Consider the following 14,260-nt stretch of genomic DNA (forward strand, 5'->3'; position numbering starts at 1 on the left):
CGGATGAGGAAGGTTTGTTTTCTTACTAGACGAAAATGCCCTTATCAATTAGGGGCCTATGTTCAACTTGTTTATTGGAACCAAAGAGGTCAAGAACTAGGAATCAATGGGCCTTCTTTTTTCTATTATTGTCGTTGCAAATTTACACTTTTTCTTGTTTAAAATCTCCCATAGTGTGTTGTAGACAGCAATACTCGATCCCAACCTTTAAGTGATGGTGAGACAACGGTGCCCAGAGAAGGAAACTTTGTACTACTTATATTACATACTAATCATAATAGAGTATGGTGTTTATATATATATATATATATATATAATCCTTGTTCTTTGCTTGAAATAAGAAATTTTCAACTCGTGGGTCACTTTAAAGTAGATTCCTTCATTTTGTAACACAAGAAGAGTTGTCTTCTTTTCCGTAAGGCATGCGTCCAAGTCAACTGCCGTGTCGTTCAGGGTTTATGCCTTTCTAATGGCCCTTAACTATTAGATGGCCTATCTTGAACTTCTTCTCAAAAAAAAAAAAAGATGGCCTATCTTGAACTTGTACATCGGAACGAAAGAGGTCAAGCGCTGGGAATCAATGGACCTTCTTTCTTCTATTCTTGTCGTTACAAATTTACTCTTTTTCTGGATTAAATTCTCCTATGGAGTACTAGACTGCATATCTCCATCCCAACGTTTAAGTGATGGTGACACCATAGTGTCCAGAGAAGGAAACTTTGTACTGGGTTTCTTCAGTCCTGGAAGTTCCAAGAATCGTTACTTGGGAATTTGGTACAAGAGCATCCCAGTTCAAACTGTTGTTTGGGTTGCAAACAGAGTTCGCCCAATCAACGATACTTCTGGGATTTTGATGATAAACAGCATGATGATAAACAGCTCTGGAAATCTTAACGTCATCCAGAATAATTCGGTTGTTTGGTCAGCAAGCACTTTGAAAGAAGCTCAGAGTCCATTGTTACAACTCCTGGATACTGGGAATCTTGTGGTAACAGATGGCAAATCAGAAGACTATTTGTGGCAAAGCTTTGACTATCCATCTGATACAATGTTACCAGGGATGAAACACGGTTGGGATTTGAAGAGAGGTCTCAACAGGCGCTTAATTGCATGGAAGAACTGGGATGACCCATCTCCTGGGAACTTTATCTTTGAGATAACACGTCATAACTACCCAGAAGCTTATTTGTGGCAAGGCTCAACAATATACTTCCGTGGTGGGCCTTGGAATGGCTATGGCTTCAGTGGTTCACCTGGACTAAAGCCAAATCCGGTGTTTGCCTTCAAATTTGTGTTCAATCAAGATGAGGCCTACTTCATGTTTACCCTGAAACAGTCACTTCACTCAAGAGCACTTGCCAACCAAACTATCTCCATGTTTCAACGCTTCACATGGACAGAACAAAGTTGGAAGCTTTATCAAAGTCTGCCTATAGACTACTGTGATACTTATGCCCTTTGTGGAGCCTATGCAAGATGTCTTGTTACCGACTCTCCAGTCTGCCAATGTTTAAAGGGATTCAAACCCAAGTCACAACAAAGATGGGATTCACTGGATTGGTCCCAAGGATGTGTACGCAATAAACGATTGAGCTGCGAGGAGAAAAGAACACATGGGTTTCTTAAATTTTCTGGATTGAAACTCCCAGATACTACACACTCATGGGTGAACACAAAAATGAATCTCAAGGAATGCAGGGCAGAATGCTTGAATAACTGTTCTTGTATGGCTTATACAAACTCAGATATCAGAGAAGGTGCTGGCTGCGCCATCTGGTTTGGTGATCTAGTAGATATTAAACAGTTTCCGGCTGGTGGACAGGATCTATACATTCGGATGCACCCTTCAGAACTGGGTATGAGTTTGATTTTGTGAAAGATGATCTTCAATTACTGTTTTCAATTGTCTTTCAATTTTTTGTTTTTTAGAATTTAAAATATATTTATCCATGGTAGACGGGATTAAAGAACACATTAGGAAATTAATCCTTCACAAGTGAACCAAAGCTCTGATACAAAATAAAAATTACTTTTGACCCCTAATACAACTTAACTACCAATTTTAACCAATTATTCTGTATTAAGTGAAGTACTTGATTCATCAATATTCAAGCATGAAAATAGTGAGCTTTTTCATTGTTGAGGTTTCAAATCTCAGATGTTTTTCATTAAAAGCTTACCCACAAAATTTTTCAGATTTCGTATCTCCTTCTCTGTCAAAATCTATCATCGTTGAAGTTTTTCAGATCTGCATATGTTTTTTCTTTTCTTTTTTTGCTTTACAGATAGTGAAAATTGAGTGATTTTTACTCTTCTTGTTGTGTTTATTTCTCTAGTTTTATAATGATGTTCAACTTAAGGAATTGAGAGATTTGTGAATTTAAAAAACCCCTTCAATCTTTAAATCTTCAACCCTGTAGAAGCATAAATAAAAATCTGAATAAAGATTTTTAAGAGAGAGAGATAGAGAGAGAAAGGGAGGGGCGAAACAAGAGAAAGAGAAAGGGAAAAATGAGAGATTGAGATGGGTGATAGCCCAGAAAGCTCCATAGAAAAATGGGTAGTTGTAGAAAAAGATAGAAAAAGAAAAGAGAAAGCAACGCACAAATTGAGAGAGAGACGTGGGCTTTTTTTTAACCTTTGGATGGTTGGTGTGCCAGATGTCATTCATCTATCTAAAAACAGGAGGAAATAGGAGAAATAAAAATTGGAGGTGAGCCGCTCCTGAAAATAAGCATAGATATACATTAAAGCATATGAACCACAAACACCCATTAACAGTTGCGGAGCTACGTTGTCCATGGCCCCCTAGAATTTTAATTTTCTTCTACTGTAGGCTATGAGTTTGATAGCAACAGAAAAAGTAAAAGGTTATGGGCCCCCAAGAAAAATATGACCCTCCACTTCTTTCTAGGAACTCTACTGACTACTTAGTCCAATAGATAACAACCCAAAGTCCTCGAAATAAAATACTCACTAACTCTCCCAATTTTACAAATAATTTGTTGTAATGTCAATTCAATAGACAATAACCTACACTCTCAAAATAGCATCTTTTACCACCCATTTTTCAAACAAAATTTACTTTTTTCCCATCCTTCTCAACCTCAAGAAGCCACCTATAGGATTCTCATGATAGATACCAGCCCCATGTTTCTTTCCTCTCATTGTTTATTGCTCTAACACTTTAATTCGGAAACAAATAAACTCATTTCATCTAGAAAAAAAATATGACCATATTTGCTTCAAGTTCTAGCTTTTCCTTGCTAATTTTTATTTTTTATTTATTTTTTGTTTTTTGTTTTTTTTTTTTTGTTTAAGCCTTCAAGAAAGTAATTGAACCTCAACATTTCAATTGTTTGTTTCTTTAACACCACATGGGCATTTAGATTTATGCTTTGCTATATATATATATATATATAGTTTATGAATGTGCTTTGTTTATTAAGAATATGTTGTTCAATTTTTTGTATTGCTATATGATAATATATTATCTCTCTCCATATCATCATTTTTTAAAAAAAAATTTGAAATTTGGTGCTGAATAATTCATTAAAAAAATAAGGAAATTTCAATACTATGGATAACTAGTTGCTAACCCATGCTATGCATGGGAACCTACTTGTTTGTGTGGTAGACTAAAATAATTTTATAAAATCTTAAATTGAGTAAGAAACTACACTATTGCATGAATTGCTCTTGTACAACTTCAATTTGTGTTACAATTTGATAAAGAAGTCATTGCGTGAATGTGCAATGGCTTTCAAAAAATATTAAAGAATTAGAAGATTCATCGCTTAAAAATTATTGAAATAAAACAAAATATATATGACTACATAATAGAGAAATATAAGAGAAAGATGGTTACATTCAAAAGAATAATTCATGACTATAAGCCTATAACTATTAAGAAGAATCAAAAGATTAAGAGCCTACAAATTATAGAAAATATATATGTGTGTGTGTGACTACACAACAGAGGAATATAAGAGAAGGATGTGTTACACCAGAATAATAATTCATGGCTATTGTGCGGCACCATGGTGTCCAGATCTATTTGGGCCTTAAGCTCTGACCCAACAACGTGGCCCATGGCACTAATCTCTTTCTACCCAAAACCCCAATCTAAACCCACACAAATTGCAGGCCCAAGTTTCGTCACTTGATCCTTGCTCGAAGATCCATTACCAAACAAAAAAAGAATAATGTCCAAACACACCATCATTAGCATACCTGGCAGTGCCAGTGAAGCACCGCTACTGGGCATTCTTGCTGAGGAGGAACCAAGTTCCAAGGCCACTTTCACCACATTCCACTCCCACCTAACCATCCACTTGCGACAGATGATATTGGATCTCCAATTGCACTAACTATGATAGTAATCATGATCTCTCCACTGATTTAGAGCTATAAATATGAGAAGTTAGAGGAAGAAATGGGTTCTGAAAAAAAGAGGGAAAAAAGGGAGAAAACAGAGAAAATAGAGAGAGAGAGAGAGAGTGTGATAGCTTCATTGAGTCTCTGTGCCAAGAACAACCCAAAATAGGAAATCTAAAACCCACTTTATAAATAAGTTGTGAACCTAAGGGAGGTTTGGCCCAACAGCCTCACTATTGGCACGCACAACTATAGTCATTGAAATTTGCCAGATAGTTTTAGATGTTGCAAAAATATAACTCAAAAATTCAGATGATAAAAATTTCGAAAGGCCAAAAAATTTTAAAGAATCATGAGATTTAATTCCTATAAATAATTGAAACAATATATATATATATATATGATTTTACAGTAGAGAAATATAAAAGAAAATACTGCGAAAACTAACACAAAAATTCAAGTGTTAAAACTTCCAAAAAGCCAAAAATATATGACTATTCAAAAGAGAAAAATAAGAAAAAGAAAAAAAGTAAACCCATAAAGTAATAAGTTTTAAATTTTAATGAGTCTAAACTTTAGACAATGAAAAAAAATCATTTGTAAGGTTGTGTTCCTAGCAACCCTAAAAGAAAAAGTAAAGGGAAAAAAAAACCATGAAATACCATCAAGCAATTAGTTTTAATGTGTTTAAACTATATACCGTGAAAAAAAAAAAAAATAATCATAAACAGTCGTAGGTGCAGGATTTAGTTACCAAGATTAGATGGTTGTAAAACACAACCTTTCAACATTGATTTAGGGTTATGCCGAAGAATATCAAGCCCTTGCATGGATGTTATTTGTGGATGACTATGCAACACTACAATTTATAGACTCTATTGTTAATAAGACAATCGAGTTCAAAATTAAAAGCGATTAGGTGGCCTTTATACAATAGGATTTGTTCTTGTTGAAGAATCAACTTCCTTACCAAGTTATATTTAGGGTTTTGAGGTGGGAAGAGAGGAGTCCTAATAGGATTCTAATTAATAAAATTAATAAGTAAAATTAATTATAATGAGATGTAAATTTGTGAAGCTTGCAAAGCAAATGTATCAAAATTTTAAAAGGTCACTAAAAAGTAAAAAACTTTGGTTTTTATATTATAATAATAATATATAGATAAATATAGATTAATAAGGACATAAAAAAAAAAAATTCATATCAAAATTTTAAAAGGTCACTAAAAAGTAAAAAACTTTGGTTTTTATATTATAATAATAATATATAGATAAATATAGATTAATAAGGACATAAAAAAAAAAAATTCATACAATTCATTGTTAAATGAATAATTGATGTTTTGTGAGCTTGATCTAATCCGATAAACCCAACCCCATAGTTACTTTATCAACACAAAATCTCTTTCAACTTTTAGATGGATAATGTAGATATAATAAAATATGAACAAAACTTAGGTATAGTACCTTAGGTGCCGTTTTGAGACTAAGACACCTTAGGTAGGGTTAAGAGAATCCTCTCTTGTAGAGAACGTCTTTGATCAGGATGAAGTGGCCAGCTTGGACCTTTAGTTTCCTGGCAGCCTCCTTCTCTTCTGGCAGCACGCCCTCCTTCAGGTACGACACTATTGGTGTGGTCCAATAGTTTTCGGATCCAACCTCCTATACACTGATGCAGTCTATTAGTGGCGAAAGCTGAACGAAGGACAATACCTGACTGTGAATGACCATATGTTTTGCTGACGTTGCTTTAGCGAGTCGGTCGGTGTGCTCATTCTCTTCCCTTGGGATTTGAACAAACTTGGCTTAGAGATTGTTGACCCGACCCTTCACCTGTTCTAGATACCTTTTCATCCATGGTGAGGTCTAGTCCTGCTACTAAGGCTTCATACTCTGCTTCATTGTTCGTCGTAAGGAAGTCTAGACAGACCATGCATTCGATCTTATCCCCTTCAGGGCTACGAAGTATCATACCGGCTCCACCTGCTTGCTTATTGGAGGATCCGTCTATGTGGATGCTCCATTGGGGGACCTCTTCTGCCCCTTGTCCTTCTACGTTGGTGAACTCTGCAATGAAGTCAGCAACCTCTTGTCCCTTGATGGCAGTGTGAGGGTGATATTGTATGTCGAATTCACTCAATTCGATTGCCCATAATGCCACTCGCCCGGCAGCTTCAAGATTACTCATTGCACACCTTAGAGGCTTGTCCATTAGGACGATTACTGTGTGAGCCTGAAAGTAGGGCTTGAGCTTGCGAGCCGTAGTAACAAGAGCGAAGGCGAGCTTCTCCATTGGTGGATATCTCCCTTCTGCACCTCGGAGTGCACGACTCGTGTAGTACACGGGCTTCTGTACCTTATCTTCTTCCCTGACTAATGCTGCACTGACGGCTGCCAAGGAAATTGCTAAGTAAAGGAACAATTCTTCCCTAGGCTGGGAAGGACTCAGCAATGAAGGAGATGAGAGATAAGCCTACAGATTCTCGAATGCTTGCTGACACTCGATCGTCCATTCAAAAGACTTCTTCAGCGTTCGTAAGAATGGCAGACACTTGTCCGTCGCCTTTGATACGAATCTGTTGAGCACTGCTATCTTGCCATTGAGGCTTTGGACTTCCTTGACATTCCTTGGAGGTGCCATTTCCATTATGGCCTGGATCTTGTCCAGGTTGGCCTCGATGCCCCTTTGAGACACCATGAACCCTAGGAACTTTCTTATCATCACTCCGAAAGCACATTTGCTTGGATTGAGTTTCATATTGTAGGAGCGAAGGGTGTCGAATGTTTCTCTAAGGTCCTCTAAGTGGTCTTCCTCCCTTCTGCTTTTTACCAGCATGTCGTCCACATAGACCTAGACGTTTCTCCTAATTTGCTGCGCGAACATCTTGTTCATAAGCCTTTAATATGTTGCCCTTGCATTTTTGAGGCCGAAGGTCATTACTTTATAATAGAGGAGGCCTTGGCTGGTGATGAACAAAGTCTTCTCCTGATCGGCTTCGTCCATCCTGATCTGGTTGTAGTCTGAAAAAGTGTCCATGAAGCTCAGCAACTGATGTTGTGCCATAGAGTCAACTAGGATATCAACCCGCGGGAATGGGTAACTATCTCTTGGGCATGCCTTGTTTAGGTCCGTGAAATCAACGCACATCCTCCACTTTCCGCTGGCTTTCTTGACCATTACCACATTTGCCAGCCAGTCGGAGTAGTAGACTTCCCTAATGAAGTCCGCTTCTTGTAGCTTTCAAACTTCCTCCGCTATAGCTTGGTCCCGTTCAAGGGCGAATACCCTTTTCCTTCTAACGAATGGGTGTGTAGGTGGGCGATACGTTCAGTCTGTGCACCATAACGACGGGATCTATCCCCGGCATCTCTTCATAACTCCAAGCAAATACGTCCCGGTTATCCCTTAGAAAGGCTGTCAGTGCATGGCGAACCATTGGACTATTGAGGGCACCAATCCTCGTTGTTCGATCATTTCTAGAGTCGTCGAGGGGTATCTCTTCGAGCTCTTCCATGAGCTCTGTGGTTGTTCGATGTTCTACTATGTTGGTGATCTGGAGGTGGTCATCCATCTCCATTATTACTATGTAGCATTCGCGCACAGCCACCTGATTTTCGTACAGTTCTCCTACCCTGTAATCCGTGGGGAATTTGATCATCAAGTGGTAAGTTGAGGTTACAGCCTTCCATGAGTTGAGGGTGGGCCTTCCTATGATGGCATTGTACGCAGATGAGCAGTCGACCACAAGGAAGGTTACGTCCTTGGTGATCTGTTGGGGGTAGTAGCCTACTGTCATGGATATTGTGACTGCACCAAGTGGGAGGACCCATGTTCCTCCAAATCCAATGAGTGTAGTGTTCATTGAAATCAGTCATTCTCTATCAATCCTCATCTGTTGGAATGCTGGGTAGTAAAGGATGTCAGCCGAATTGCCATTGTCGACCAGAATTCAGTGCATATTGTAATCTTCTACTCGTATGCTGACTACGAGTGCATCATCATGTGGGTGGTGAAGACACCGGGCATTTTCCTCTGAGAACCCAATGATGGGATTATCCATCTGTGGTATTTTCGGTATGGAGCCTGTTAACTGAACGTTTTGGACCATTCGTAAGTAAGTTTTCCTGGCCTTTATGGACGACCCAGTGGCCGTCGTGCCCCCTACTATCATTCTTATGTCCCCTATGGGCGGCTTGGGACACTCATTCTCCTGTCTAGGGGCCTGCTCTTGTGGCTGGTCCGTCCTCTCCTTGCTGACAAATCTCTGTAACTTTCCTTGTCGTATAAGGGCTTCGATTTGTTGCTTCAAGTCGTAACAGTCAGATGTATCATGGCTGTGATCGCAGTGGAACCTGCAATACTTATTCCTAGGCCTCTTAGTAGGATCTCCCTTCAGCATACCGGGAAAGGTCAAGGTTCCTTCGGCCTTGATTTGCATCAAAACCTGGTCGATCGGAGCATTCAGCGGGGTGAAACTCGTGAATTTCCCCGTGGGGGGCTTTGAGAGCCTGTCCTTCCGTTGTTCTCTAGTCCTTGCCCTCTTTGGTCATTTGTCTTGCCGTGTGTCTTCCTATATTTCCCTCTTCTTGGGCATCTCTTTTCTTGCCAGTAACACATCTTCTGCATTCACGTACTTGGTTGCCCTGTATAGCACATCCAATATAGTTTTGGGATCATTCTTGTATAAGGAAAACAAGAACTTACCCTTTCGCAGTCTGTTTGTGAAGGCAGCCACGAGTATCTTATCATCCGCTTCGTCAATTGAAAGAGCCTCCTTGTTAAAGCGGGTTATGTAAGACCTCAGCGTCTCGTCCTCTCGCTGCCTGATACTCATCAAGCATGCAGTAGACTTCTTATACCTATGCCCCCCAATAAAGTGCGAGGTGAACTGGGCGCTTAGCTCCTTGAAAGTACTGATGGAGTTAGGCGCCAGTTGGTTAAACCAAATTCTCGCAGGACCCTTAAGCGTTGTAGGGAAGGCCCTACACATGATCTTGTCTACTACCCCTTGAAGGTGCATCAAGGTTTTGAAAGTATCTAAGTGATCAAGGGGGTCTTTAGATCTGTCGTAGCTTTCTATCTGCGGCATGTGAAACTTTTGCAGTAGGGGGAAGGAATTGACGGACGTGGTGAAGGGAGAATCGGTTCGATGGACCAGATCATCGAGGTTGTTGGACACCCGTCCTTTGAATGCATTCATCATAAGATCCATCCGTTCCCTCATCATTTGTATCTCTGCGACTATGTGAGGGGGAGTTGTATCTAAGCTGAAGGGTTGGCCGGTATCCTGTCGCTCTTGTCTACTTAGGGCGTTGCTTCCTTCCGGCCCCTCCAGGTTCCTTTTTTCAGCGCTGGTTCCCTCTTGATCTTCTTTTTGGGTGTTCAATGTTGTGTTCTTCTGTCGCAGCTATTCTTCCAGGTCATGGTTTTGTTTGGTGAGGCGTTCTATAGTAGCGGCGAGAGTTTGAACCTGTCTCTCGAGGGTAGTCGTGGGTGGTTCATCTCCTTGAACGTCGTTGGTGGTTGCCATTGAGCGAGTGAGCACCATGCAACTTTTTTTTTCTGAGAGGCGATGTTATGGCTTACAAATCACGTTTCCCACAGACGGCGCCAACTGATGATGCTGAGAAAATCACCAGTGAGCCACACGGTCCTCGCACGCTCGAAACAATCCCTGCACAATCAAAAGGAGAAAAACACTAGGAGAGTACCAATATGGTACCGGCCAAACTCCCTCTGAAGGTTAAGTCAGAAAACCTTTCTACAACTCTAGAGTGTCAGAGTTGGGGCGAATTATGCGTACCCTTTTCTTGAGGGTCTTTGGGTTTTTATAGTCACGTAGAGCCAGACTCCTTTGCTTGCATAACAAGTGTTTTCCTTAATGAAAGATCCTCATTGATACTTACACATTTCGGAACTCTCATCGCGTTAGGATTCTATTCATGTTGGGATTCTATAAATTAGGGCTAATCGTGTGTCACAAGTATTTTCCACTTAGGGTTTCTTGGAAACCACATAAAGATAAGTTGGACGATAGTGGCCGTTTGATCCGTCCACCCTTCGTCCATTCATAAATGATTTGTCATCTTCAAAATTTTCCTTTTCATACAAGTACATGAAGTGCACCTAAGCTCCTCACTCCTGCTATTAACTTCAGACTCATACCTTGTCCTTCACAGTCACTTGGTAACACAAGTTAATCCATCTACTGTAAAACCCATCTCTTATTCACTCCAAAGCTTCTTTAAGATTTGATGTAGTCTCTATGGTTTTAGTAGCAACTCCAACACAGTTAAGGTGATCTTTGTGTCTAAAAGAGTCAACCTCTAAAGGATGTTCACTGGGAGAGGATTGGAAGACAAATATTAGCCATCTCTAGGTTTTTATATGTTTTACTGTGGTTGTCTTCCTTCTCAAAGGATTAGGGTTGAAAAAGGTTTTTATACAAGTCGGGTTTAGGCTTAGTGTGGCTACCAAAGCAGCCTTGAAAGAAAAAAAACAGAATTTCCATTATGAGGTCTCGGTAAACTGAGTGTCTATGGAGAGTTTCTGTCTGAATCAACCATCTCGCTTGAATCTCGCTCAACCAAGCCTCCGATCTCGTTCGACCGAGTTCGTTTAGTCTTGCACAATGAGAAGATCCGTCAACCTTTAGCCCTCATTACCACAATCACATTACAAGTACAAAACTTAAAAATTACAAGTAAATTTGTCATGGAATTAGCTCCCACATGCTCAACTGACTTAACATCTAGGGACTATAATCAATGATCTAATACTTCTACCAGAAAGAAACATAAAACTTAAAAAAAAAAAAATGAAACAATTACTTAATTGTTGTCTGATCTAGGATCAATCCTCAAATTAAACAAGAAGAAAAGGGAGGTGGTCATCATAACAGCATCAATCATTTCTGGATTGCTTACTTTGGGGTTGCTTTGGTGTTTAACTTGGAAGACAACAAATAGAAGACGTAAGTATACCCATCCATTTTTCCAATATATATATACACACACACTCATCCATCCTTGCTCATATTAAAGCTAGATTTTAAATGAGCATGATAAACTGTACAAAGACTAAATTTAAAAGCAGTTCCTGAAAAGGTTATATATGGGTTCAATAGGTGAAAGAAAGAAAGAAGATGTAGACGTACCATTATTTAATTTCACAACGGTTGCTACAGCAACAAACAAATTCTCTCCTGCAAATGTGATCGGGGCAGGTGGATTTGGTCCTGTTTATAAGGTAAAAAGGATTCTGATTTAATTACAGGTCAAAAAATTTATGGTGATACTATACAAATTTAGACGGAAAGATTCATTTTTAAACGATGATTTGCAGGGACGTCTATGTAACGGACAAGATATTGCAGTGAAGAGGCTATCAAAGAATTCAAGACAAGGTCTTGAAGAGTTCAAGAATGAAGTTGCTCTCATTGCCAAACTTCAACATAAGAATCTTGTCAAGCTTTTAGGCTACTGTGTTCAAGGAGATGAAAAGATGTTAATCTATGAGTACATGCCCAACAAAAGCTTGGATTGTTTCATTTTTGGTATGATTCTTTTGACCCTTTATGTATTATAATTACTTTCCATCTTTTAAATGTTGCGTGCCTAAGTGTCTTGTCTATTATGTATTTGAATAGAATCCTCCAATTGATTTTCAAAAGAAGTTCACAAAAAGAACTAAAAATAGACATAGATACAATCATGGTAACAAGGGCAAAAATTGTATGCAGAACAAAATGATACTCTGCTAGCATGGCCAAAGCGTTTTGACATTATTATCGGGATTATGCGAGGACTTCTCTATCTTCACCAGGACTCTAGACTTCAAGTCATCCACAGGGATTTGAAAGCAAGCAATATTTTATTAGATATCAACTTAAACCCAAAAATATCAGATTTTGGCTTAGCAAGAACTTTTGTAGGGGATGAAAGTGAACTGAAGACAGATAGAGTTGTTGGAACGTAGTAAGTAATATAAAATTGGTACTAGATTTTTGTTTTTCAAATTGTAGCAAATATTTAATCAATGTGCTTTGACTCAAAGTACCCCTCATTCCCTTATAACATGGTGTAAGGGTGAGGTGATATGTTAAAGACGTACTGAAATTTAAGTTATCAGTAACAACAATAATAATAATAAAGTTTATTTAATGGTTTCACGCAGCGGCTACATGTCTCCTGAGTATGCAGTTGATGGAAGATTTTCAGTGAAATCTGATGTGTTTAGCATGGGTGTGCTTATGTTAGAGATAGTGAGTGCCATGAAAATCAGAAAATTTTTTCACCCAAATCACCATCATAACCTTTTGGGACATGTAAGTGGAAATCTCTCTCTCTCTCTCTCTCTCTCTCTCTCTCTCTCTCTCTCTCTCTCCTTTTTGGTGGATTATGTGAGTATTTGTATTGTAATTGCGATAGGCATGGTTGCTGTGGAAGGAGGGCAGGGCCTTGGAACTATCATATACATGTTTGGAGGATTCACATTCAAGATCTCAAATCTTGAGATGTATTCAAGTTGGTTTGCTATGTGTTCAAAAGTTTCCTGAAGACAGGCCAATAATGTCTTGTGTGTATTCTATGTTAATGAATGAGGAAGCAATTCTGCCCCAACCTAAACAGCCTGGTTTCTTCATAGAAAGAAGTCCCAGCAATTCAGGTGCAACATCAAGAAATGAAGAATCTAACATAGAGAATGCAGTTACTATAACTATGCCGGAAGCTAGATAGGAAATTCATTAGTAGCTTGCCTGAGAAGTTATATGTGAAAGTTTTTTAGTATTTAGGGGTGCATTTGGGATTAGATTGCATCTTTTTGTTTTTAGAAGTAAATTCTATTAATTGTCCATAGTTGCTACTTGCTTGGGTGTGTAAAACTAATGAGCTTTGTTGTATTTTCTTTAATGAAATGGTTGGACTAGCCAATTCTTATCTAGAATATAAATGATTGAGACTCCTAAATATGGGCTTCTCTACATTTAAACCACGGATCCTATTGAAAGTGTACAGAGGTTTGAATCACAAAAGTAGAAGGTGTAGAACTAGAAGAAGCAGAAAACAAAGATAAAAATGAAGAGTGGATTAAGTGAAGAAGAATGATTCTATTCACATGAGCATATGATCTATACACTATTGGTATATAAACACGGTAAGTCTGAGTTGATAAATTATATATTTATCTATATGTATATATATGTAAAAGTTGAAGTATAGCATTTATTATTGTTACGTTTTTTTTTTAAGTCACATTAGTAGCCACATGATCCACCTAGTTCCAACACTTTATCTCCCTTTTATCTATTTTTCTCCTTATTAATTTTTCACCTTACAATTTCACTTCCTCTAACATTTTTCCCTCACATTTACTATAGGGGCTTAGGCCCAAGTAACCAAGAACGGCCTATGTGACCAAGGCCCAACATTGTAGGGTTAAGACCAGTCCATTGATGAATGCGTGAAGGACCAACAACTAGTGTTCAAGGGAAACCTATTGTGCTCAGGGCTGGTTGGGCCCAATACTGACTAATAAACCAAGGGGGTATGATAAGGGAGCGAACAAGTTTAAGTCGGTAAACGAGCACGGTTAGTGCCTTTAGGAAATAAGCTGCCGAACACAATTCGGCATCTAGAACAAGTTTCAAGAGAATCTTCAGAAGACATGATTTTTCTAAGGATTATGGGTGAAAGTGGGATTGCATGGGACCTAGTGAAAAGTAATGAATTGAACCCCACTAAGGGGAGGTTATATAAGAAAATGAGGGCAAACAAATGGGGGGTCGATTTTTCAGGGAAGTTAGAGAGAGAAGGAGAAAAGAAATAGGATAGGGAGTAAACACGAAGGGGGGAGAGAACAAAGAGAGCAGAGAAAGCAAGAA

At 38.8% G+C, this 14,260-nt stretch overlaps 1 protein-coding gene across 1 annotated transcript; it reads left to right on the forward strand.

Moving 5' to 3' along the window:
* Positions 1-580: 580 nt before the first annotated feature.
* On the forward strand, positions 581-13,329 carry LOC136067111 (G-type lectin S-receptor-like serine/threonine-protein kinase At4g27290). The gene is made up of 7 exons (XM_065772429.1): positions 581-1,856; positions 11,228-11,350; positions 11,504-11,625; positions 11,722-11,932; positions 12,119-12,353; positions 12,553-12,703; positions 12,807-13,329. The coding sequence occupies exons 1-7, from the start codon at positions 581-583 to the stop codon at positions 13,113-13,115; spliced, it is 2,427 nt and encodes an 808-aa protein (XP_065628501.1). The 3' UTR covers positions 13,116-13,329.
* The last annotated feature ends 931 nt before the right edge of the window (positions 13,330-14,260 follow it).

This window comes from Quercus suber, unplaced genomic scaffold (assembly GCF_002906115.3).
Source record: "Quercus suber isolate HL8 unplaced genomic scaffold, Cork oak 2.0 scaffold_58, whole genome shotgun sequence".
NCBI classification, from domain to species: domain Eukaryota; kingdom Viridiplantae; phylum Streptophyta; class Magnoliopsida; order Fagales; family Fagaceae; genus Quercus; species Quercus suber.

Bases quoted from the DNA above. Each gene is read 5' to 3' on its own strand.
- LOC136067111 (XM_065772429.1), top strand. From the start codon at position 581: ATGGACCTTCTTTCTTCTATTCTTGTCGTTACAAATTTACTCTTTTTC. The intron at 11,933-12,118 runs GTATGATTCTTT...AATTGTATGCAG, and splicing joins CTTGGATTGTTTCATTTTTG to AACAAAATGATACTCTGCTA. The intron at 12,354-12,552 runs GTAAGTAATATA...GGTTTCACGCAG, and splicing joins GATAGAGTTGTTGGAACGTA to CGGCTACATGTCTCCTGAGT.